The sequence below is a fragment of the Malus domestica genome, chromosome 01 (assembly GCF_042453785.1).
Source record: "Malus domestica chromosome 01, GDT2T_hap1".
NCBI lineage: Eukaryota > Viridiplantae > Streptophyta > Magnoliopsida > Rosales > Rosaceae > Malus > Malus domestica.
Genome location: NC_091661.1, coordinates 18912696 through 18935102, shown reverse-complemented (window position 1 = coordinate 18935102; position 22407 = coordinate 18912696). Strand labels below are relative to the sequence as shown.

At 37.9% G+C, this 22407-nt stretch overlaps 3 protein-coding genes across 3 annotated transcripts; 2 read left to right on the top strand and 1 right to left on the bottom strand.

Moving 5' to 3' along the window:
- Window positions 1-2535: 2535 nt before the first annotated feature.
- LOC103419556 (uncharacterized) lies at window positions 2536-4063 on the top strand. Its single transcript, XM_008357687.3, has 2 exons — window positions 2536-2607; window positions 3185-4063. The coding sequence occupies exons 1-2, from the start codon at window positions 2536-2538 to the stop codon at window positions 3623-3625; spliced, it is 513 nt and encodes a 170-aa protein (XP_008355909.2). The 3' UTR covers window positions 3626-4063.
- Window positions 4064-5380: 1317 nt separating this feature from the next.
- On the top strand, window positions 5381-7571 carry LOC103415064 (cytochrome b561 and DOMON domain-containing protein At3g61750). The gene is made up of 3 exons (XM_008353452.4): window positions 5381-5920; window positions 6184-6873; window positions 7169-7571. Exons 1-3 carry the CDS (start codon window positions 5663-5665, stop codon window positions 7448-7450), a joined length of 1230 nt encoding a protein of 409 aa, XP_008351674.1. The 5' UTR covers window positions 5381-5662; the 3' UTR covers window positions 7451-7571.
- Window positions 7572-9741: 2170 nt separating this feature from the next.
- Window positions 9742-20940, bottom strand: LOC103414980 (protein REDUCED CHLOROPLAST COVERAGE 1). Its single transcript, XM_008353369.4, has 25 exons — window positions 20622-20940; window positions 20280-20397; window positions 20105-20166; window positions 19671-19763; window positions 19362-19434; window positions 18846-19196; window positions 18656-18723; window positions 18420-18551; window positions 18276-18317; window positions 17663-18187; window positions 17392-17549; window positions 16701-17232; window positions 16552-16614; window positions 16359-16460; window positions 15562-15879; window positions 15328-15420; window positions 15110-15211; window positions 14919-15023; window positions 14563-14696; window positions 14023-14206; window positions 13621-13752; window positions 13412-13524; window positions 12978-13065; window positions 10239-12467; window positions 9742-9921 (listed from the first exon to the last, which is right to left on the bottom strand). Exons 2-24 carry the CDS (start codon window positions 20338-20340, stop codon window positions 10389-10391), a joined length of 5610 nt encoding a protein of 1869 aa, XP_008351591.3. The 5' UTR covers window positions 20341-20397; window positions 20622-20940; the 3' UTR covers window positions 9742-9921; window positions 10239-10388.
- Between the last annotated feature and the right edge of the window lie 1467 nt (window positions 20941-22407).

The window sequence follows — 22407 nt, the reverse complement described above, 5'->3', positions numbered from 1 at the left end:
CACCAACCATGCCTAGATGCAGAAACCCAAATGCAACACCTAAATCTCAAAACAATATCAACAATCCCAATAATAGTGTCCTGTACACAATTTCAGCGGAGGCCTTTGTACAACCGGCAATCCGACGAAGCATCTGAAAATTCTGACAAATCATCTGCATAATCAGACGAAGTCTCCACAAATGGAAAAAAAAAACAATTTGGAATTTTTCTGGGTTTGATTTGAATTTTTCATTGTAACTGATATTGGAGAAATTGGGTACAATATTTGGATTATGGGTTGAAGTACATATTCATAATTTCCTAAATTGTTGATAGGAAATGAAATGAAAAGAAGAAGAAAAGTTCTGGGCGGTGCGAAGTAGACGGGGATGAAAAGAAAAGAAGGGCAGAGAGACGGGAGAGAGAGTGAGCCAAATAAAAAAGCATAGAATGATGATAATAAAATATCAACAAGATAAATTAAAAATTGACAAAAAAAAATATTTGAATTCCAATAATAATTTAGTCCGTGATTTAGTCCGGTACTGCACCAAACACTTCACTGTTTTTATCCTGCTTAGTCCAAGCCAAGCCAATCCAGTCCAAAATAGTCTCGTGCAACAAACGCACCCTAAGGGTACAATGGATATAAACTTATTCTGTCCATACACATCACCGAGCGGATCCAACCCTCTTGGTCCTCGGAATAATATCCGCCTTGTTGGATATATTAACGTTGGTTATTTATCCGACCCGCACAAGGCTCATCCTCAAACGAGTTATGTCTGTAGCATTGGATATACTGCAGTATCTTAGAGATCAACCAAACAATAGTTGGTTGCTACGTTTTCAAATCACGTTGAGGTTCCCACCCTACATGAAGCACCGCATGAATGCTTCTGGTTGAGGGGTGTGATTAATCACCTAAGAACCTCATGTGGTTTTTCTTCCATCGTTGATGTTCCTACAACAATTCATGAAGACAACGTTGCATGTATCGACAAGTTAAAGAAAGGACACATCAAAGGCGACAATATCAAGCATATTACCTTGAAGTTTTTCTTCACTCATTAACAACGAGAGCATCAGAAGATCGAAGTCAAGAAAATATGATCCCAGGACAACCTTGTTGACTTATTCATGAAGTCGCTGTCAAAGTCTACTTTTCATAAACTTGTTCAAGGAGTTGGATTGCATAAGCTTTTAGATTTGCATCACTGGTACTCTCTTGGGGAGTTTTATTAAACTTAGGGGGAGTTCCTAAAGCATATTCACATGACCTTATTGCACTTTTTCCCCTACAAACATGAGCATTTTTTCTACTAGGTTTTTGCTATCCAGATGAGGTTTTGACAAGGCACCTACTTTGGGTTGGTCGTACCCATGTTATTCATGAAAACTTAATGCAACTACTTCTTAAGTTGTACACACTCAAGGAAGGGTGTTGTAAATAATATTATTAATTAAGAATGTGATTATGTAAACTTAAAGTAGAATCCCAATAGGATTTGGAGATCAAATCCTCATACGCTTTGTATTTCATGTAAGGTAAGTAAGCCCATCATGATTAATATAAATAAGGATACAAGGTTTGGAGGTGAATATAAAATTCTTATACACCTGAGCCTTTCTCTCTTCCTATCGTCCCCTCTCTCTCACACCCAATTTCATATGTAATTTAGTTCACAACATTTACAAGTTATTTTGTAATTGTTTCATTTCAATGATATTATATAACTCATTCATTTTTTTTTTTTAAAAAAAAAGAAGCCCATACTAATGTGATTTGTAAAGGTCGTGAATCAAATCTCATAAACGACATTGTTGATTAATACAAAAAATGAAAATGAGACTTTGCTCTACTTCATTACCTCCACCGTTGGAAGGTTTCTACACAATAATTAAACATATTGATCCGAGTAAGTTCACAAGAAGTTTTTAGTGTGTACCCAAATAAGAATCAAACCATGAGTTTCCCAATTATAGGCAAATGATTTCCCGCATATCGTCACCAACAAAACAAAAACCAAACAAACAAAAGAAAAGACAAGTATATACATAAAGTCTTTAAGGGAAGGGATCTTTATTTTTTTATATAAAAATGGGAATTAGTTGTGGGTTCCATACTACATCGAACTTTAACGATCCGAACCGTCTATTTTTCAAGTAGACTTTATAGATCATCCTTGCAACATATTAGCCAAATCGGAAATATTTAAGACATATAATTGGATTCAAAGAAATAAACGAATATTTTGTTATATATATATAAAAAAAACAAAATTGATCTTGATAATTAAATAGGCAAATGGTTTCGGATTGAATTGAATTTTTGCAAGAATGATCTATGAATCGAGACTAACAAAATAAACGGTTCGGATTGTTGAAATTCGATATGGAGTGGGCGCCACACCTAATCCCAATTTTTTTCAAAAAATGAGAATCCCTTTGCATAAAGGGCCTTGAGTATATACATCAACCGTAGAACACACAAATCCAGGGCTACGATAAACGATTTAATTCTTGTCCTGGACCAAGTTATAATAATCAGATCATGGGGGCTATGAGGGTGATGGAATGGTCTGCAGAATCTGCTACAAAAGCTTATTTTGATACCCTAAAACTGGTATGTACTTTTCTTGTTCCCTCTTTCTTTCTTTCTTTGTAAATTTCTCTGTTGTGTTTTCCTCCAATTTGTTTAAGAGTTGGAATCAATTATTGATTCAACTGGTCCTTTGGGTTTCTTAGTTCATAGTTTTCGGAAGTGGGCGTAACTATGAAAAAACATTTGTGTTTCTTAGGGTTTTATTGCCTTTAAATATCATGACAGAAATGGGACTTAAAATCGTGTGAGATGTTTGACATTTTTTCTTTTCTTTCAGTAAAGCGATATATTTTGCATGTTAAATTCTCTGCTCAAATGTTACTTCATCAATTGTCTACATTGATAGTTTGACTTCTTTTAGTAAAACGATATATTTTGCATGTTAAATTCTCATACTGCTAAAGGGTTACTTCATCAATTGTCTAGGGTGATAGTTTGACATGCAACATGTGGCGAAGTCAAATAAAACAACAATTTTCATATATACTGCCCTCATTTTTCAATTTTGTACCTTTTTCTTGTGTTGTTCAAGGGCTTAAAGAAGGATGTAAGACAATGTTTCCAATGTGCTAACTCCAATTCGTATTCATTTCTGCAGTGCAATGACCGTGGGAGACAATGTGTCTCATGGAAAACACAAGAGCCAGGCAGCAATGAATTTGTTTCAGCTTTGGCTGCCGGCATGAAAGCCAAACTCATAGTGGAGGTGACCTCGACAGTTTCGCCATCAACGATAGCCTTAGCAGTTGCTGCAAAACACACAGGAGGAAAACTGGTTTGCATTCTTCCCGAGCCAGTCCTCAATGAATCAAAGAAAGTAATCAGAGACTTAGGCCTTAAAGACTTGGTGGAGTTCAAGACCAGTGACCCTTCTGAGCTGTTGTCGAATTACAAGAACATTGATTTCTCTGTGGTTGATTGCAAGAATGATGATTACACAAGGCTGCTGAAGTTGCTAGATGTTAACCCTAGAAAATCAGTGGTTGTGGCTAATAACTTGGTTGGTGAAAGAAAGGGGTTGGAAGGGCATTGGGAGTGATGGAAAAGAGGGCTCCGGTGAGGTCTACGAAGAATTCCATCGGGAAAGGAATGGAGGTCACCGTGATTGGGAAGAACACTGAGGTTGGCAAGGGATATTGGCGTGGAGGAAGTAAGGGGAGTGGTAAGAGTAAATGGGTTGTCAAGGTTGATGAGAAGAGTGGTGAGGACCATATCTTTAGGGTGCCTGGCTAACGGCTAAATCACTTTTCATGTTTTCTTTCGCTATCAAACTTGCAAAGGGGAGAAGAATGATGAGAATATCTTTTTAATTTATAACTCTCCAAACAAATCTGTGCAGTGATCAGTGATATCAAGGTTAAAAATGTCACTGTATCTAAGGATGCAGTTAAAAACTTTCTTTAGGTGGGGCGACCTTAACCTCTAGTTATACTTGAGGGAAAAAAAAATCATGATAGTAGAGTTTCTTCTATAATTTCATTGCTTTTCTTTTCCTTCTCAAATTTCATTAAGCCAACTTGTAGACATTTTTTTCACAATAATAGCATTTTGTACATATTATTTAAAATTTCAACTAATCACTTAAAGTACTTAAATATGATAAATTTAAGTTCTGTAAGTTTCGTGATTGTTTTTCCTCTACACAAAACTTCAATGTAGGCAGCTGCCCCCAGTGGGCCTTAGAGGCCTGTCCTTGATAGCGTCCCATCATGAATGAGCAGGGTGGAGACTTTGGATGTGTTCGTTCATGGCCGATACTGGGGGGCACCCCCTCAATTGTTGCCTCGGTGTGCAGGTTCTAGCAAGGAACTTTGCATTTGAAAGCTGCCTGAAATTTATGGGAGAATCTTAGTCATCTCGGTTCTATATCTTTTTCACGTATTAAAAGAGATAACAAAGGATATATAATCGGTTAGAGGGCCGCTACCTGACTACGAAAAAGTAACTATTATTTGTCATCATGTAGCAAAAAACAGCCCAATAGATCTAGCGATCAAGTTGTTGACTCTACTTTTTGTATGAAGCATCTAATTCTTTGCATTGCTTAAAAGCTCATCAATAATCATTGTACATCAAGTGAACTTCTTTACCCGTTTTGCACTTATGGTGTAGTTGTGCCTATTATATTTGGTTTAGGGCGTGAGAAGCTTTTGAATGCAATTATAGGCCCTTAATTATGGTATCTTGTAATACACAAGAAGTCGACTTCAAAGTTTCATCTCATTCATATCCAACCATCATATATAGTTTACAAATTCTCATATATGTTTTTGTCTAACATCCAAGTAATAAAATTGTATTTTTTAATTACATGGGAGGCAATCGAATATTTGATCATCCTAATTTTAACCCACTATTCCGCCCTCTCTCGTTGCTTGTTATAACTTCTACCGTAAACAAAAAAGGTCGTTGTACCCAGTGCACAAGGCTCCCGCTTTACGCAGGGTCTGGGAGAGGTGAATGTCGGCTAGCCTTACCCCCATTTATGGAGAGGCTGCTCCCAAGTCTCGAACCCCAGACCTACCGTTCATGGGCGAAGACACTTACCCCCATTTACCGTAAACAAAATGGTACTTTTTTTTGTTACATTAGAGGGTTCCGAGAGTCCTGAACTTAGTATACTCCTCCGTCCATCACCCTTCCCAACCTCACTACTAGTGGCTTGACATACTATATGCAATATACTTACATACTATTTGCAATTTAATGACATGCTACTTGCAATATAATGACATACTATTTGCAATATAATGAAGTCCAACCCAACAAAATATTATTGCGTGTGTGAGTGTGGGGGTGGTGGTGGGGGTTGTTTAGTTTGCAAGAATTGGAAGAAATGGTTATTACTAAGAGATAATGTCCTAAAAATTTGGTTAGAATTAAACCACTGTAAACATCTGCCAACACCAACCAGCATCCCCACCACCACCAACCACTTTCCATTTTCCTTCAAACCCAAGAGACTAAAACCTACCAACCTCCTGAATGCGCCTTCTCTTTCACAACTTACATCGTCCATGGTATTGTCACTGCCTGTTCTAGCCTTGGATCGCATTCCTAGTTCTTGATCTTTCCAATGGCGAGCTTGGGGTCTTGGTCGGTTTTTGCTTCGAGGTTTGCTTTCAGGCTATGTATTCTGACCCTTGTCTTGGAGGCCAAGTTTGATGTTATGGCTGCTGATGGCAGTTATGTTCCGGGGGTTAATAGCGCTGGTGGGGGCAATGATGCATCGGAGCCTTGTGACAATGATCTGAGCAGTTTTATGCTACCACCATATAGTAATTCATCATCTGATCTAGTCTGCAGACCTATTTGGAACACTTTTGTTTTGAGAGTAAGTTTGTACTCAATCTTGATTTCATTGTTAAGTTGGTTCTATAGAGAAATAATTTATGCACGCCTGCTCTCTTTCTGCACACTCCTGTTCATTTTTGTCCTTCAATTCTTATTTAATTTATTCAATTCGAATGTTAGAATAAACAAAGGTGCACGGGAAGAAAAGACTTGTGCGGAAATCATTATACGTTTCTAAACTATATTTGCAAACGTATAATTAAATTTAGCTAGCTATTTCTTTCATTTTTTTGGTTGTTGCAGTACTCTCAGACAGAAGATCACGTCGTGAACATTATATTATCCGCTGTATACACTACAGGATGGGTAGGAATAGGATTTTCCAAAGATGGAATGATGGTTGGTTCAAGTGCAATAGTGGGATGGATTAACAGAAAAGGCGAAGCAAGAATTAAGCAATACTATTTGCAAGGCTCCAAGGTGTCACTAGTCATCCCAGACAAAGGTGAATTGCCACTCACTGGCATTCCTGCTTCTGTTGTGCTTCATGGACCTAGAATTTACTTGGCTTTTCAGATGAAATTCCAAGCTCGTCTTGCTCGTCAGCCAATCATCTTGGCTATCGGAAGCGGTTACCCCAAGCACCACCACCTAACCAAACACAACGATAAAACAACCGTCATGTTCGATTTCTCTGCAGGCTCCGCATCTGTGCGAGAGGCACCTAGTGATATTGGGCAAATGAAGAAGAACCATGGAATATTGGCTATATTTGGATGGGGTCTAATAATTCCTATTGGGGCAATTGTGCCAAGATACTTGAAGCACAAGGAACCTTTGTGGTACTATCTCCATTCAATTATTCAATTTGTTGGATTTGTGATTGGGCTTGCAGCTGTGGTACTTGGCCAGCAACTCTATACTAAAATAGGAGCCAACTTTCCAACGCATAGAGGCATAGGAATTTTTGTTCTTGTACTTAGCATCCTTCAGGTTTGTCCCTCACCACTAAATCTATTACAATAATACGATTCAGACGCACAAAACTAGTACACATGTTGACACATTCTCCTACAGAGGCGGGTCCTATCATTACACGTGAATTGACCCAAAAAAAATACTGTTCCACGTGAGACCCATATATTTTAGAGAATCTGTCAACAAATGTATCAAGTTTGTGTATCTAAGTAGCACTACAATCAATTCATTACGCGTTAAAAATATATCATGTTCCACAAAGGAATTGTAATTTGATATTTCTGAGTTTCTGATTAGAGGTAATTTTCAGATATTGGCATTTTTTCTAAGACCCAACAAGGATGCCAAGAACATTAGAAAGTACTGGAATTGGTACCACCACTGGCTTGGCAGGTTTGCAGTCTTCTTTGCAGCTGTGAACATAGTTCTGGGGATCAAGATTGGAGGTGAAGGAAATGACTGGAAGATTGGTTACGGATTTCTTCTCGGCGTAATTCTTGTCTCAGTAATTCTGTTAGAAGTATTGGCAAGGATGAGAAGAACAGAGAAGGATGATATTACTCCAAACTTCCAAATGAATCCAATCCAATAGGCAGCAAGAAAGATTCAAGTTCTCTAAGAGGTTTCTCTCTCGTTTTTCTTCCTTTTCTTTTCTTCGTCTTTTGTAATGCATGATATCACAGTGAGTAAAATACAGAATGCAAAAAAAAAAATTGTATGAAATAGCTACGCGTATTTTTTGATATATATGAATGACAAATACATGTATAATATGTACGTACAATTGAGGTGCATGGTAAAAGCTAAGAGAAAAGTTGGAAGTGTTTTTTAGCATGATCCACCATCAATATCATCAATATTATTCTAACTTAACCACATGTTACTAGCTGTTGGGTTTTATCGTAAAAAGTTTCAATGATATTAGAGGTGGAAACGCCTCTCATATATTAACTGAATATTATTTTATCATATGACCAATGTGCGATCATCTCCTCTAACATCTGTAGAGTATATTGTTGCGCTAGAATAAGAACGATATACTTTTTTTATCACATCTACCTAATATTATGATCTGATTCACATTGGTATCCATGAAAACATCAATATGAGAAGGGCAATATTGGGCGTTTGACTTTGCGACCTAAACTCTAAGCCATAACATAAGCGATTAATGTGATGTAATTATTGGCTTATAAGTTTGAGGTCCTAGCTAAGGTGCAACCTGCGGGAACTAGGTTTGGGAATTGGAAATGTTACATTTCCTACGTTTGGTAAATTTTATATTTATTTATAAAGGATTTTTTATTTTTTTAAGTACTTTATTATAAGCGTAAACTCATCTTTAAGGAATGATGTGAACATGAATTAAATTTCAATAAGCGTTCATTTAATTTCTCAAACTTGAGGGAATTTTGTGTTAGTGTAATTAGATACCAGTTTTATTTTTGTACACTTAAAAATATCTCTCATGGGAATTACATGAGAAAGAAGTCACTCAAACATAAAAAAAAAAAAGGTATGAAATGTGGCTATATAATGAAATGGCTTTGATATTTTGCATCAAAGTATTGATGATTCCTATCATACCTTATAGTTTTATTGTATTTTGATTTGAGGTGTTGGAGTAAACTAATTTAATAGGATACAGTCAGATAGCTTTACTTTTCATAGATACTAGCATCTTGCCACACGCGCACACGTGTGATAATTGACTCTTTTGGGATTTTGAATGTTTCATCATTTTAGGGGCTCGTGGTACTAGGTTGATCGGAAGATAGCTCCGTGGTTTAGTCCGTTGGCAAACTTAATCTAAAAGTTATTTTTTCGTTAATTGTCCTTTAAATAGAGGGTAAAAAAATACTTTGACATGTGCACCTTCTTCTTCCTGTCCATGCGGTTCACAACCAATAAGCTCTGAGAACCCCACCGACGTCTTCCTCCCAGCTCAATCTGCCTCCGACACTCCTCCCACTCCCATAAAAAATTAATATATATTCGACACAAAAAAAAAAGACATAAAAACAGAGAGACTTTACGCTCTCTACTGAAACACTTCAAACCCTACTCTAAAACCAATTTTCTCACTCCTTTTCCTTTTGAGAGAAAAAATGCCATGGAACCCTATGAAACTCTTGTCGGAGATCAAATCGTTATACCCAGAAAATGCCATCAAAATAATGGGTTATCTTCTCATTCAAGATCTTGCCAAGAAGGATTTGATTCGCTTAGCGTATGGTCCGGTGACTAAAATCTAGTTGGGACTTTCGTCAAATAATTCGTCTACATATTCAACTCCTTCACTGCTAAATCCCATAGCCAGTTATAGGCACTCTCTATGACGAAGCAGTGCCGGAGGCGGATTGAGTTGGGAGGAAGACGAAATGGGTTTTCAGAGCTGATTGGTTGTTCAATGGTGGTGCTTGGAAACACACGTAGACGAGGAAGAAGGTGCACACGTCAAACCAAAATCCCATTTATCCGATTAGACCTAGTATAAAATGAGCTTCTGATAAGCTCACTTTGAAGAGAGTTTAATGTACCCGTATTTATAAAAATATTTAGATTTAAAATTTAGATTATTTTTTAGTGTTTAAACCCGAATTATAAAAAACTTTGAACCGAAAAGATGACACAAACAATAACATCAATCTTTCCAGAGAAAAGATTTGTTACCTGAATTGAATCAAACAAGGCATGGTGAAAAAATTATATTAAAAAATAAAATGAAATAAAATAAAAAAATCTGAACTTTGACGGTGGTTTCACTACATTATTGTAAAAACAACAAAATATCCCATGTTAATAAAGTTAATACTCATCTAAAATTAGATAAGGAAATGAAGAAAAAGAAATCATAATTAGGTCATATACAATTTATCCAAATTAAAAATCAAAATCCCATTTATTGTAGCCAAAATAAGAACTGGTATCAGTTTTGATTCTGAATGCTGTGGTCCGATAATCCAAAAATAACAAAATTTCTCATATGTGATGAACCAAAATTGTCACCCCATAAAAACCCTTCCCACACAAGTCGCAAAACATAAGCTTCCTACTGCAAACCTGCACATCCACAGTTGCACAAATGTATACGTTCAGTGAGAAGACAAGCTTACCTTGCCTACAAAATACTAACAAGACAGAAGACGAAAAGGAAATACGAACAAATGGAACCGGTTATGAACTTTTAACCAAAAAATAGAACTGGAAGCACACTCGATAGACAATAAAGAGGCACTAAACCATGTTATATATACGGCATATCGTCCATTTTAGTGTTTCCCAAGTTCTATTTTTATTAAAGGGTCGTATCTATATATGCATATTTCACGAAGAAAGAACTATAAATTGTTAGAAGATTGTATAGCCAGACCACTAACCTGAATTCATTTTTTGAGGACCATGTGTAAGCAGAAACTAACGTGCTTTGTTAACAAAAGAGCCACAAAAGATCAAGTGATTCTTGTCAGGAATCCAGCTTTTTTCTAGAAAATCCGGCTGCCCTGATCGGTAGCAAAAGCAAATTGGCGTTAAGTAGCAGTAGCTGTGCAATTTTCACTTGATGAAAAGCTGGTGGCTTTGGTAGCATCATTCCCTCTGACTACTCTGTTACATATGACTTTGAAGGACTGTGAGCCATACGGTCGACTGAGCAAACTGATTGGCATTCGCAGAGTCTGCTTTCTGTTTCTCCTACCCCTCAACAAAATGCTGAAGGTTTTCTCTCCATCGTTTGTTCGTTCACCGCTACTTGCAGCATTTCCATTTGGGTTGTCAGTTGGTTCGCTCTGAGCAAGTTCAACCCTGCAAAGGTTTGAAGGACCATTTTCCTTTACACTTTCAACTGCATTGCTCATTGCCTCTGACGTCAGAAGGTTCACTTCTTGCTTAGTTTCCTCCAAATTGTCAATGTCCGCTGGCAGAACTGGAGCAGAATCATCATTGTGAAATTTTGGCTCCACTGTCGGTTCAGAAATTGGCTCAGCAACAGGTGTAGGGGCAGAGAAATCCATTGGATGACAACCAGGCCAAACTGGACTATGAACAAACTCGGGAACATGGGGGTTCACATTTTGCCATGCAAAATGATTTGGATGAAACCCGCTGCTAGTAATGGGAAAGGCACTGGTTCGGATTACTTGGGGTTGACTGTAAGGAGGGTACATAAAAGGCAATGGTTGTATGATGTTTGGGGTCGCAGGAGGAGAATGGTATGGGTGGTGAGGGGAGGAGCACATTGGATTGACCGTGGGTAAGACAGTACCGGGCCCTGGATGAAGATTCATGTTTACTGGCCAAGGTGCAACAGTTGGGACATTACCCGCACCCGAAGGTATTGCAATGTTCATGGAAACCGGAGCAGCACGTGCAGCAGGTGGTGAGGGATTGAATGGAGCTGCTGAGGCAGATAGCTTCTTACTGGGCAGTCCCCGAGTATCAACTGAACTCACAGCATCGTCTACACCTTGCATGGTAGAGTTGGAGTCATGCAGTTCACAAGTACCAGATGGATCCGTCTCACATCCCTTGGGAGAACCCAAAGATTTTGGCACTCCGTCTGTCAACAAGTTATCTTCTACCACTTCATCAATCTTAACACCGCTGGATCCGTGTCCATCCAAACTCTCTAATACCATCAGTGAAGACTTATCTTCCTTTGAATCGTTTGAAATAACTTCTCCTTTCTTCTCAGCAGCTCCGGTTTCGTCTGGTATGTGGTCTGTCGTAACCAATACAGAGTCCAACACAGAGTCCTTTTCTTCAAGTACATTTCCTAACTCAGTTGTGTTTGGTTTGGAATCTCCTTTGACTTCAGTTGTTTCTTCCTCATGAACTCGGACACCATGTTCCTGATTATCTGGAATGTTGTACTGGGTTTGAAATTTCCCAATAGTACCTGGTGGAGCCAATGCTACTTCCTTGTAAGAAGGAGACTTCCCAAGACTGACTACGGAATTTTTTACTGGGCCAATTCCATGTGGTGAAGCGTTTTGAATAGATTCTGATGGAGAACTCAAAATTTTGCCACCGTTAGAGGGCTCTTCGGTATCTACTTTGGTAGACGAAGGCATAGACTTAACTCTGTATGTTACACCTTTAACTATTCTCCGTCCAAACTTAGTACCTTGGGAGGGTTTTGCAGTATGATTGTCTGCATAACTTCCGTGAGATGTTGGCCTTTTCTTTACAAGATAATAACTACTGTTTTGATTAATATTCTTCACTGAAGAATAGTCCACGTCACTTTCAACATACTTCTTCTGGTAATTATAGACCTTCCCAATAGTTGCCCGCCGCTGCTTTAGACGCCGCCCATATGAGCCAGCTGATCTAGGTCTTTGAACTGATTGCCACCCATCATCACCACCTTCGATATATGTTTCAGAAGATATCTGATCGAAAACATTTGAATTTTCCTCTGCATTCTCTTCCACGACGTGCTGAGGTTCAACCAGAGGAGGTCTGCTCTCCTGGATAACATCTGTTCTATCAATTGGTTCAAGTACATTCGTCTCCTGACCCTCTTCGTCCGAACCCTCTTTTGTGGTTTCTTTTGAAGACTCATCAGAACTAGCTGAACTGATAGTTTGGATGGATTTTTCCTTCAACTGCACAAAAATTTGAAATAGTTTGCTCATGTGCATGACAATGAGAATAGGGAGTGTAAAGAAAGTGTGTCTTCTAGCAGGGCATGGTATCTCTATCTGAACACTAGAAATGTTCCTTGAAAGCTCACGCAAAATGGTCAAAATGGGGGCGGGATAATTCTTATTCGGTTCAAAGTTGAATTAATAATTTTTTTTCCCAGTAGGTGTGCTTCAGCTTGTTACCAATGATGAAGACCTTGCACGCAAGCAGGTTTTGTTGGGGTTTATCCATTTTAATAAAGGCTTCTATCAGTTCCAAGAGTAACCAATTTTCCAACAACAACAATTTGGATATTTCTACTTACATTTGTTAAGAGCCCAGATTTCATATGAACTAAGGATGGGTTGAACCCATAACCACGACGAAAACTCTATTTTTCAAGAAGGGAAGAAATAACAGAAACTGGAAAAAAGATAAAAGAAATGGCAAACAAAACCACAAAAGAAAATGGGTCTGAACTCCAAACGTACCTTTGTTAAGTAGCTTTTCCTCTTTCCTGCCACCTCTCTCCCTTTGGCACCATGAGCTGGACTAATGTAGTCAAGCAAATCTGATACACTGCCAAGTTTAGAACAATATGGTATTAGAAAGGATTTAAGGCAAGAAGTCAGTAGTGGCAATGCATGTAAAGGATCCACTAATTCATCTTAGCCAGAGTAATTGTCTCCCGACCGGAAAATTCAAAAGGAATAAATTCAATATCAAGGCAAGTTTCTCGAAGTGGCATGCAGGCATGGAAATGGGTCACCTCTTACCATCAAATCCTCATTTTTACACTTCCAAATCAACAATTCAAGTGCATAGGTAAATGAAAATTACAGCCGTGTGGTTAAGCATAAAAACAGGAGCAGAAAGTACATTATAACTTCAGCAATCCATATTAACGTTAACAATGCTATCAAACCTTAAGTGGCCTTTGCTGGCAATAGATGCATCAGGCTTTCGAGTCCCATTTCTTGCAGCTTCTTGCTGTTCGAAAGCCTTGGACTCAAAGTACTCAAGCCAAGCAGCAGCATCCTGCAGTGTTTGGTAAAACATTTTTGAATGGTTAATCCTCGAGGAGGTAGAAGAGTTTTAAGAGAAAGGATGGGCTAAACCAAGAGGAGGGTATACTTGTGTCCGTAAGTCATCTGGGCCAAGCTTTGCTCGTAGAATTTGCAAAGTTGTCTGCTCATGCTGAACACTTAAAGGGTAAGCTTCCATCAAAGAGAGAGCAATTGCAATAGCGTGGTAACTTGCTGCTGTCTGGAGAGATTTAACATTAAAATGGTTAAATTCTCAAATATACAAAATAAACAATTTACAGTTTACCATATTAAATCAAATTTCCAGCAGTACATCTGTGAAGGTGTTAAGACATGAAGTTTCACTGGTTGTTTACTTGTTAAAAACTGAGTCCTCATTTTTTGCGCTAACTGTTTAATTACCGCAGCATCTGACCTCGAATATTGTGATAGCTTATAAGCTTTAGGACATAAATAAATTAAACAACAACTAAATGAATGAATACACAACCTGAATATGGTCCGGGCCGAGTAACCTTTGATTACACTTCAAGGCTTTGTGTAGATATCGAAGGGCAACATGCACATTTCCCAGGCCTTCCTCCATCATAGCCACATTGATGTATGTTGCAGCAGTGTTTGGATGAGATGGTCCACATGTGAGATGCAAAAGATACAGAGCACGCTTTACATACCTGAACAGCAGAAATTGTGAGCTTGTACTTGTGAGGAATGTAAAAAATAACGCGTATACTAATGAATGAACAGACTATGCAGCATGCAGCTATGACTCATGACTAATTTATCACCCTGTTTCTATGCCTTTAAATGGAAATACATCAACGATGAACAAGAAAAGGGACAGCAGGTTATCTGCCCCCATAACTAGCCCCATAGGTTCGATCTGTGAAACAAAAATGGCAAGCAGCTTGCATCCACAAGATCGAGAGAGCAACCCATTCACATCATCACTTTGAAAATTATTCCCCTAAACACATAAACTGTGATGTTATATACATCGGGATCACTTTTGAACAAGAAAAAAGCATACTTGAGAGCCAGCTCCGTATGTTGAAGTCTGTAATAGAACACAGCAAGATCCCCATAACTCTTCATGGTGTCTGGATGGTCAAGCCCTAATTCTCTCTCGTTGATATCCAGGGCCTTTTGCTGATAAATTGTAGCCTGTAATGGGAACACATCATTGGTCATCCACGACATAAAACCTTTACAAAATGAAAGACAAACTTTCTATATTTTGCACACTTCTGCACATTCCGTTCCACCTTCAACAATAAAAATATGAAACCATATGTAGCCGATCCCCCAATTTAAAATCTGTTTGACCCAGAAAGTAACAGTTATATATGTCCCAGAAACACTGAAACAAAAGGGATAGGAACAGACCTGATTGAAGTCTCCAGTGTGATATAAAACTACAGCAAGGAGGCTGTAAGCTCCTGCTGTCATTCGATGGTAGGGACCACAAACTGCTACCAGCTTTGCAAGAGCCTGCAAATGGCAAAGTACAGCCGGTAACCAACTAGAATATTAATATAAAAAGGTGAAAGAAAACCTTCCAGCACCAGTCTGCGTACCTTAGTGCCAAATGCAACTGCATCTTCAAGTTTTCCCTTATCTAAAGCTGTTTTTGATGATTCTAGGAGTTGCCTACCATCTGCCGAAGAGCAAGCAGCTTGCTGAAAAAAGTAAAAGAAAAGGTTAAATTACTAAAGATGGGCAATCACTCTTATCCCTTCTAAAAATCGAAAGAAAGGAAAACAGATGCTTCTAATGTTTTATGTCCAGTCGTCACCTTATGCACTGGGACTAGGCTGACAATATCTGAACTTTGGAACGGACTTGGAGAATCCACATCAAAATCCCTTGGAACCATCTCAATACCCACCTAAATTTGGGGGGTGGGGGATAGGGGGAAGAGAAAGCAAAATGTCAGTGTAAACTTAAAAATACAGTGTAAAATTACGAAGTCAGAATTCAAGAATGTGGGCCATCTCCAGAATCTAATATGCGGTGTCATGATATATACCTTGTGACATAATCCACGTAGAATCGCAAATCTCCTCACATCGTCATAGTTGAAGCTGTTAATATCCCATCCATATCTCTTTCGCAAGAATACCTCCAGCCATTTCCACACAAGAGAATGAACATTGCAAGACTTATTTAATTCTTCATTATCAGAAACCCCCAGCATAAGATTTAATGCAGCAGCAATTGAAACAGCCATTTTCTCAGTGTTACCAACGGCAGCAATCACTGCCTGAAGTATGTGCTTAAAAGCTCGCACTATCATCTCATGAATGCAAAGGGACTGCACATGGGATAGCTTCTCCGAAAGCTTGACCTATAAAGAAATAAAAGTCATTTCGTTCAATATGATAACCTATTTAAGCAGCATTCCACATATCATCTACATATAGCATTTCAAAATTTTCTTATGAGTTTCAGTTTGGAGATGAGAGGCAATGCAAGTTAATGTTTTCTATTAGTGAAATGCTTAAAGAAGATTAGAGCTTTGATGCCTTATAAATAACGTGACTGGTTAACACTGTCTAACGGTCACCAGTGCATAATAAAGGGAGGGCTAGCTCGAGATATTCTGAAAATTGCCATGATTTTTGTTCTTTTTTATTTCTTCTATTACATCAAAGCCACGTAAACAAACTACAACCACAAATCTGACTACAGAGTATAGTTAATGAAGTTCAGAAGGGACATAAACACCAAGCAAAACTGAGGACACAAAAGAAATTGATTCTTAGGTAGATGAGTAATATGAGACATGTATTAAAAATGAAAACCCTAAGTTAGAAGCACACTTACAACATTCCCCAGAGAGCGCATCCGAAGACCTCTAGTATGCATGAAATCAGTCAAGGTCCGACCATCAACCGGTGAAAGTTCCAAGGAACCAAAATCTGCTACCTGCATTATACGAATATTTTATAGAAAGAAGAATCACCAAACATTACTTCCATGCAAAAAGATAACAAGCTTTAAGAAAAAAAATGTTTACCAGTTTGGGAAGAGCAACTTCAGAGTAATACTTCTGAGACAAGTCGATCAGTTCTTGCAGAGACTGTCAAGCACACAATACATTAGTACACAATGTGTAGTACAAATAAATAAATTCTAAAGCCTCTAGTGACACCTATAATGTATTACCTTGCAGTGAAGTCCAGTTTCTGAATCTTTTAGTCGAGCAAAGGCAGCATCAGACAATATCTCTGTCAACACAAGCTCATTTTCTTTGGCATTAGTCTCAAGCTTTGATTCCACAGAAGGGGATATACTATTTTCAACTTCCGCAACAACACCATCTACATGAGACTTTGAGCTTTCAGATTGCAGCTTGGTATTGCCTCCATCTGATTTTTTCTTGCTGTTCTTAAGAGATTTAAGAGGTGTCCCAAGTCCCTCAACCTTCAACTCATTTTTAGCCTTCTCGTTTGACGGTTTCTTATCTTTGTCTGCATTTTTTTGGTCTTGCAAGTGTTGTATCCAGCAAGCTCCAAGTTCCCATCTCACAAAATTATCAGAATCTAGCTCCTCTTTCTCAAGCTTAGCAAGACTTTCTTCTAACACCCCCTCAACAAAAACACATGAGGCTGAAAGATCTTCGTGTTCCAGAGTTTGCATATGTGATGCCGGTTTATTCTGCTCTGAAGGTATTGTCTTGTGAAGTAGTAATCTTAAACTGCAAAAAACAAGATACTAGTTAGGCTCTTATACTCAAAACTCCATGACAAAAGGTTGGTAGCTTTACATAATACTCACTGACACATTATTGGGCTCTTACACTGAAAACTCCATGTTGGTAGCTTTACATAATACTTACTGACACATTATTGCGTACCTGTTGATATTAAGGGCATTGGCACCACCTTCGGGTTGATCAACAAATTCAATGCTCTGAGATGGAGAACCAACTTTCTTATTTTCTTTCCCCTCAACCTTGACAACTGCAATGTAACCACAGTATCTGACATTGACAACACCTAGAGTGTTGACATCCTGCACACAATATTTAGCAAGAATGACCTCAACCGCACCAAAGTTACAAAATAAATCGCATTTGGTAGAGACAAAGATTATTGATCAACAACACTATCTCAGAAATAACTTACGTGGGCAGCAGTATTTTCATCTGCGGTGATCCCTTTCAGAAGGTTTCGTTGCGCTAGATTCGCTTCGTCCACTCCAGTTGCTTGAATTCCATCAATTTTAGTATCTACCTTACAGCTTGCATTAGAAACATCTTTCATAACTGTGACATTCAAGTCCCCTACACTCTTGGAGTAAAGAATCTCACTGTTTGGAACTGAACAAGTCAATTCCGGTTTTCCCATTACATGCTGCACAGCCTTAATGGCTCTAAAAATGGAAACATCGACGAATAGGCTGTGAAGAAGGAATGCTTTCCTATCACGAATCTGCCTCTCCTCGGCTGTCTTGCAAGGCATGGATGCAATATGCCAAAACTCATTAGCCCAAGGGATCAGATCAAATTTCCCATCTCTTCCTAGACCACCACCATTTCCACCCCAAGTTTCATCCTCCACGGGGAGAGCAGGGAAAACTGATGGTGACTGCGCTGAAACAGGGGGTACGAGCCACGTGTTTGCTCTAAACCCATAAGGAAGGTTCCCAAACTGCAAAATATCAAAGAAAATCAATTACAAAATACAGAAATAATAACACAAAGACTCATAAAAGAAAGCATAATGAATGATCCCATACCTTATTCCGTTCTGCAAATGCTTTCAAGAGCTCATCATAAGCCTGAAATATGAGAAATTAAATATACACATATTCAATACACAAATGAAAAGTTAGAAATAGAATAAATGCAAATCACTACAGAAACTCAAATGCTTTACTAACATTGTCGAAGGCTCTACTAAGCTGCCGTAGCAAATCGACGAGGTTGTGACAGAGAACCCGCTGCTTCCCTATGCTATAAAACCCCTTTCGGCAAGCTTCAACAAGAAGCACCTTCCCATTGCAAAGCTTCACCTGAAAAATTGCCAATATACACAATGTATTTCGATGATCAGACCCAAAAATAGATAAATAAATTGTCTTTGGGTGCGTGTGGATTGTGCAGACGAAGGTCTTACTTCTAGAGAAAAAATGTGATCATCCGCCGCAATCTCATCGACTTGCCGTTTCGCCGCCCTTCGAATAACTGCAAAATTCATAAGCATTTACACTCAATTTTTCAAAAATTCAAAATTCTGCTTCCAAATACACAGATAAATACGTACATACGTATACACGTAGTAGAGAGGGAGGGAGGAGAGAAAGTACATTGCAAAGGGGGAGTGAGGTGGGAGAGAGAGAAGAAGTCGTAGAAAGAACCAAGCTTGAGGCAGGAGTGGCTCATCTCGGTCTCCGAGTCCCCCGCCACGTCTCGCTTATCGGTTCCGGTAGGAACTTGAGACTTGGAGGCGTTGACGGCGGCGGCGGTCGTGGCGTTGGATTTCTTGGAGATCTTATCCTGCGCAACCGGAGCATTTTTGCCGGAGCCAGTTGAAGAAGCATCGAGCTTCGATCTTTGGTCCTTCGCCGGCAAAGACGACGCTCCGAAGCTTGTCGTGCAGGCAACAATGTCGAGCACGCGTCTAACGTGCGCCGTGGCGCGCTGTTCATCGTAGTCCTCTGAGAAGCACAGAGAGTGAGAAATTTGACTGAGGAAGAAGAAGCATAATACGACGACGTTCGGACACTCTGGCCCAATGGGCCCTCAAGTGTCCAATTCCTACGGGGCATAAAGATCATAAAAAGTGGAGATAAAACGACGTCGGAATACGTTTTGACTATTACCTTCGACCAACGCCAGAACGCACGGCTTCAGTGCGGAGACGTCCACCGTGTCCTTCAATCGTTGCCCTCTTACCTGCCATAAACGACAATAACATTATGGTCGTTTATTCTCCTTTTTTTATTTTTTTGTCACAATTGTCGTTTATTCTCCTTTAGCAACGACAGTAATGGCTTTTGATTTGGTAATGCAAAGGGATTGAATTCCTTCAACTACATCCCATTTTTGATACTTATCCAAAAGGGGAAATCGATACTTTGAAATAATAATGATAAAAAGAAAAAAGAAATAATGTGGGTAATGGAAATTACCTCATGAGATAGTGAAAAGTTCGTAATGTTACAAGTTTCTGTGTTCACTGATAACAGCTGACGAACATCGATAATCTTATCTGTCGATATTCCCTGTTCAAAACTATCCTGTTATTTTACATATATAAAATTCTGATGCATAAATCGATCTTTATAAAGAGTATGTAATCAGTAAATATAGTAGATTCAACGTCAATACATACAAAATAGTATAACTTTTGTCATTACATTCTAGCCCTAAAAAACTAACTTTAATCATGGGAAAGTAGGTGAAAGTGTTTAGGAGTTAGTACATATTCAAATCCAACCACTGAACAAGTTAAGAACTAAACATATGCTCTTAACCAATGTCTTCCAAAGAGTACAAGTAACAAGACAGACAGAAACACTTAGGAATTTAGCTTTTTTAAATTAAAAAATTATAATCTAACAACCTTCAAAACGACACTGCTTTCATCAGGAAGGTTCACAGTGATATCCATAACAACAGGAAGAACTGCAGAGCAAAAAAAAACGGACAAATGATTAATTAGTTAACTTAATCGGTGCTTAACTTACGTAATCCAAAATTAGCAATTTGAATAAGAAATATAAGATAATGATAAATACCCTTTTCTTCTTTCTTCTTCTTGTCTCCTTTTCCCTTTCCACGGCTGTTTCTGGGCGCCATTTTTGCAGCTTGCTCTTGAAGGAATGAGCTTAAACTTGAACTTACTTAATTACTCTCCTAAACATATATATTAATTCATTAAACCAGTGTTAATAAGATTGGAAAAAACTAGGATAAGGTTTAAAGCATAAGGCAATACTAACCACAAATTAATTATCCACTAATCCATAAACTCATAAAGTTAGCACAAAAATATATAGCTAAATTGAATATTAAGTGAAAATATATAATTAAAGAAAACACTGAAAACTTTGAACGTTTGTAGGACTTCGAACATTTACCGAGTATTTGAAAAGAAAGTGGAAGACTTTGTTTTTCTAAGTGTTGAAAACAAGGAGCTTACTGCACCAATTAATAGCCATGCATGTAGAAAGCCATAATTAAGATAATAATTATGCAGAAGAAGAAGAAGAAGAAGAAGATATGGAGGAAAGCTTGCTCTTTCTTTCTCTCTCTATATCAGTTTCTCTCTCAAAGTTTGGAGCTCGAGAGTTTTGGATAACGAGGAGAGGAAGAAGAACACAGTGGAAGATAATGGGGAAATGAAGGAGGAAAAAAAAAGGTAGAGAAGGAGAAATAAAAGATATAGAGAGAGATGGTGTGATAAGGAAGGAAGGGCGGAGATTTAACAGTCAGAAGAATGTATTTGGCATTTTATGCCAGTTTTTCTGGCTTGTACAGAAACAATTATCAATTTGTATCCATTTGTTTTGTGGGATAAGTATTTTCATTTTTTGTGTTTCTTTTTTAACAAAATGATATTCTAATTAATTTAAACAATAAGACGGAAAAAATTCGAACTTGAATACAGAAGGCTACATTGTCTGGCTAACTTGATTACAAGCAGTCTACAATTGCTTTGTCTTTCATTTTATATGATGATGTTTGATTATAAAATGTAAAAATTTGGTTAAACACATATAATAAGTCATTTATATTCCATAATAATTATATATAAACTCGTCATCCAAGCAGGTATGCATTTTCATTTTCTTTTTAATTCAACTAGCTAATTTTAATAGAAAAACTAATGAAAATGGCTTGAAAACTTTAAGTTTTAACGATAAGGACAAAATAAAGGGTAAAGTGAATAGTACCATGATTAACTTTTTAGTATAAAAATGTGGTTTTTCATTAAAGTGAACAGTATCATGAGCTTTTCGTTAAAGTTCTCAATTTGAATAACTTAAATTTATTGAGGTGTAAATTATTATTTTTATTATTATTAATATTATTTAACAAGTATATATCTAATGGGAAGGGGTTGGCAACTATTTGGATGTTTATGCTGCACTTAGTAGTTTAGGGCAAAAGTTGGGGCCCAGCGCCATGATGGGTCCACTCAGAGTTGGTGCCATGTAAGTAAATGACAAAATTATAGAGCATGTTTACTTACAATGAAATCGGAATGGTTTTCTTGGTAAAATGATCGTAATAAATCAGTAAAAGTTCAGATTTGAGGAAGTAAATAATAACAATATGTCTCCCATGGAGTTGTAGTTCCAGTGGGTAACAGTATTTTTCTTAACAGTAGATATTTTGTGTTTGATTTCCCCTCTCTTGATATTTTTCTCATGTTCTTTTTTTTTTGTCGATATTTCTCATGTTCAGTTTTCTCTCTTTTGTTATTGCTTGTATTATAAAATTATAAGTGGAAATGTCGTCTGATAGCGATTTCGTTTTGAGTTCATAGTTTTCACCTTTTTATTGATAATAGAGAGTAAATATGATGGGAGAAAAAAAATATATGAACAATGGTGGGAAGAAAATGAAAAAAATATACATGAAAATAGTATTAAAAGAAAAAATACATTTTTATTCCGTTCTATTTATAACAACAAGAAAATTTTCTGTGAAAAATGGTACTATAAAACCAACCCTAAGAATGTTCGAGGGAAAAATCACCGCGAGGTGGCTCAGTGGTTGGGGACGAATTACAGGCTCATATTCCACACGACATATCCTAGGTTCGATTTCTAGTGCTGGTGAATCACACAATAATGGACAGGAGAAGCTGAAATGCCTCTGTGAGTATTCTAGACCCCGAAAAAGTGGAGCCAAAAAAGT

What these genes read in the sequence shown, in the direction of transcription:
- LOC103419556 (XM_008357687.3), top strand. Translation starts at nt 2,536, where the DNA reads ATGGGGGCTATGAGGGTGATGGAATGGTCTGCAGAATCTGCTACAAAA. An exon ending in ATTTTGATACCCTAAAACTG is followed by an intron (nt 2,608 to 3,184) that starts GTATGTACTTTT and finishes TCATTTCTGCAG; the next exon opens with TGCAATGACCGTGGGAGACA.
- LOC103415064 (XM_008353452.4), top strand. Translation starts at nt 5,663, where the DNA reads ATGGCGAGCTTGGGGTCTTGGTCGGTTTTTGCTTCGAGGTTTGCTTTC. An exon ending in GGAACACTTTTGTTTTGAGA is followed by an intron (nt 5,921 to 6,183) that starts GTAAGTTTGTAC and finishes TGGTTGTTGCAG; the next exon opens with TACTCTCAGACAGAAGATCA. An exon ending in TTGTACTTAGCATCCTTCAG is followed by an intron (nt 6,874 to 7,168) that starts GTTTGTCCCTCA and finishes GGTAATTTTCAG; the next exon opens with ATATTGGCATTTTTTCTAAG.
- LOC103414980 (XM_008353369.4), bottom strand. Translation starts at nt 20,340, where the DNA reads ATGGCGCCCAGAAACAGCCGTGGAAAGGGAAAAGGAGACAAGAAGAAG. An exon ending in ATGAAAATACTGCTGCCCAC is followed by an intron (nt 17,550 to 17,662) that starts GTAAGTTATTTC and finishes TATTGTGTGCAG; the next exon opens with GATGTCAACACTCTAGGTGT. An exon ending in GGAAAAGCTACTTAACAAAG is followed by an intron (nt 12,468 to 12,977) that starts GTACGTTTGGAG and finishes ATTTTTGTGCAG; the next exon opens with TTGAAGGAAAAATCCATCCA.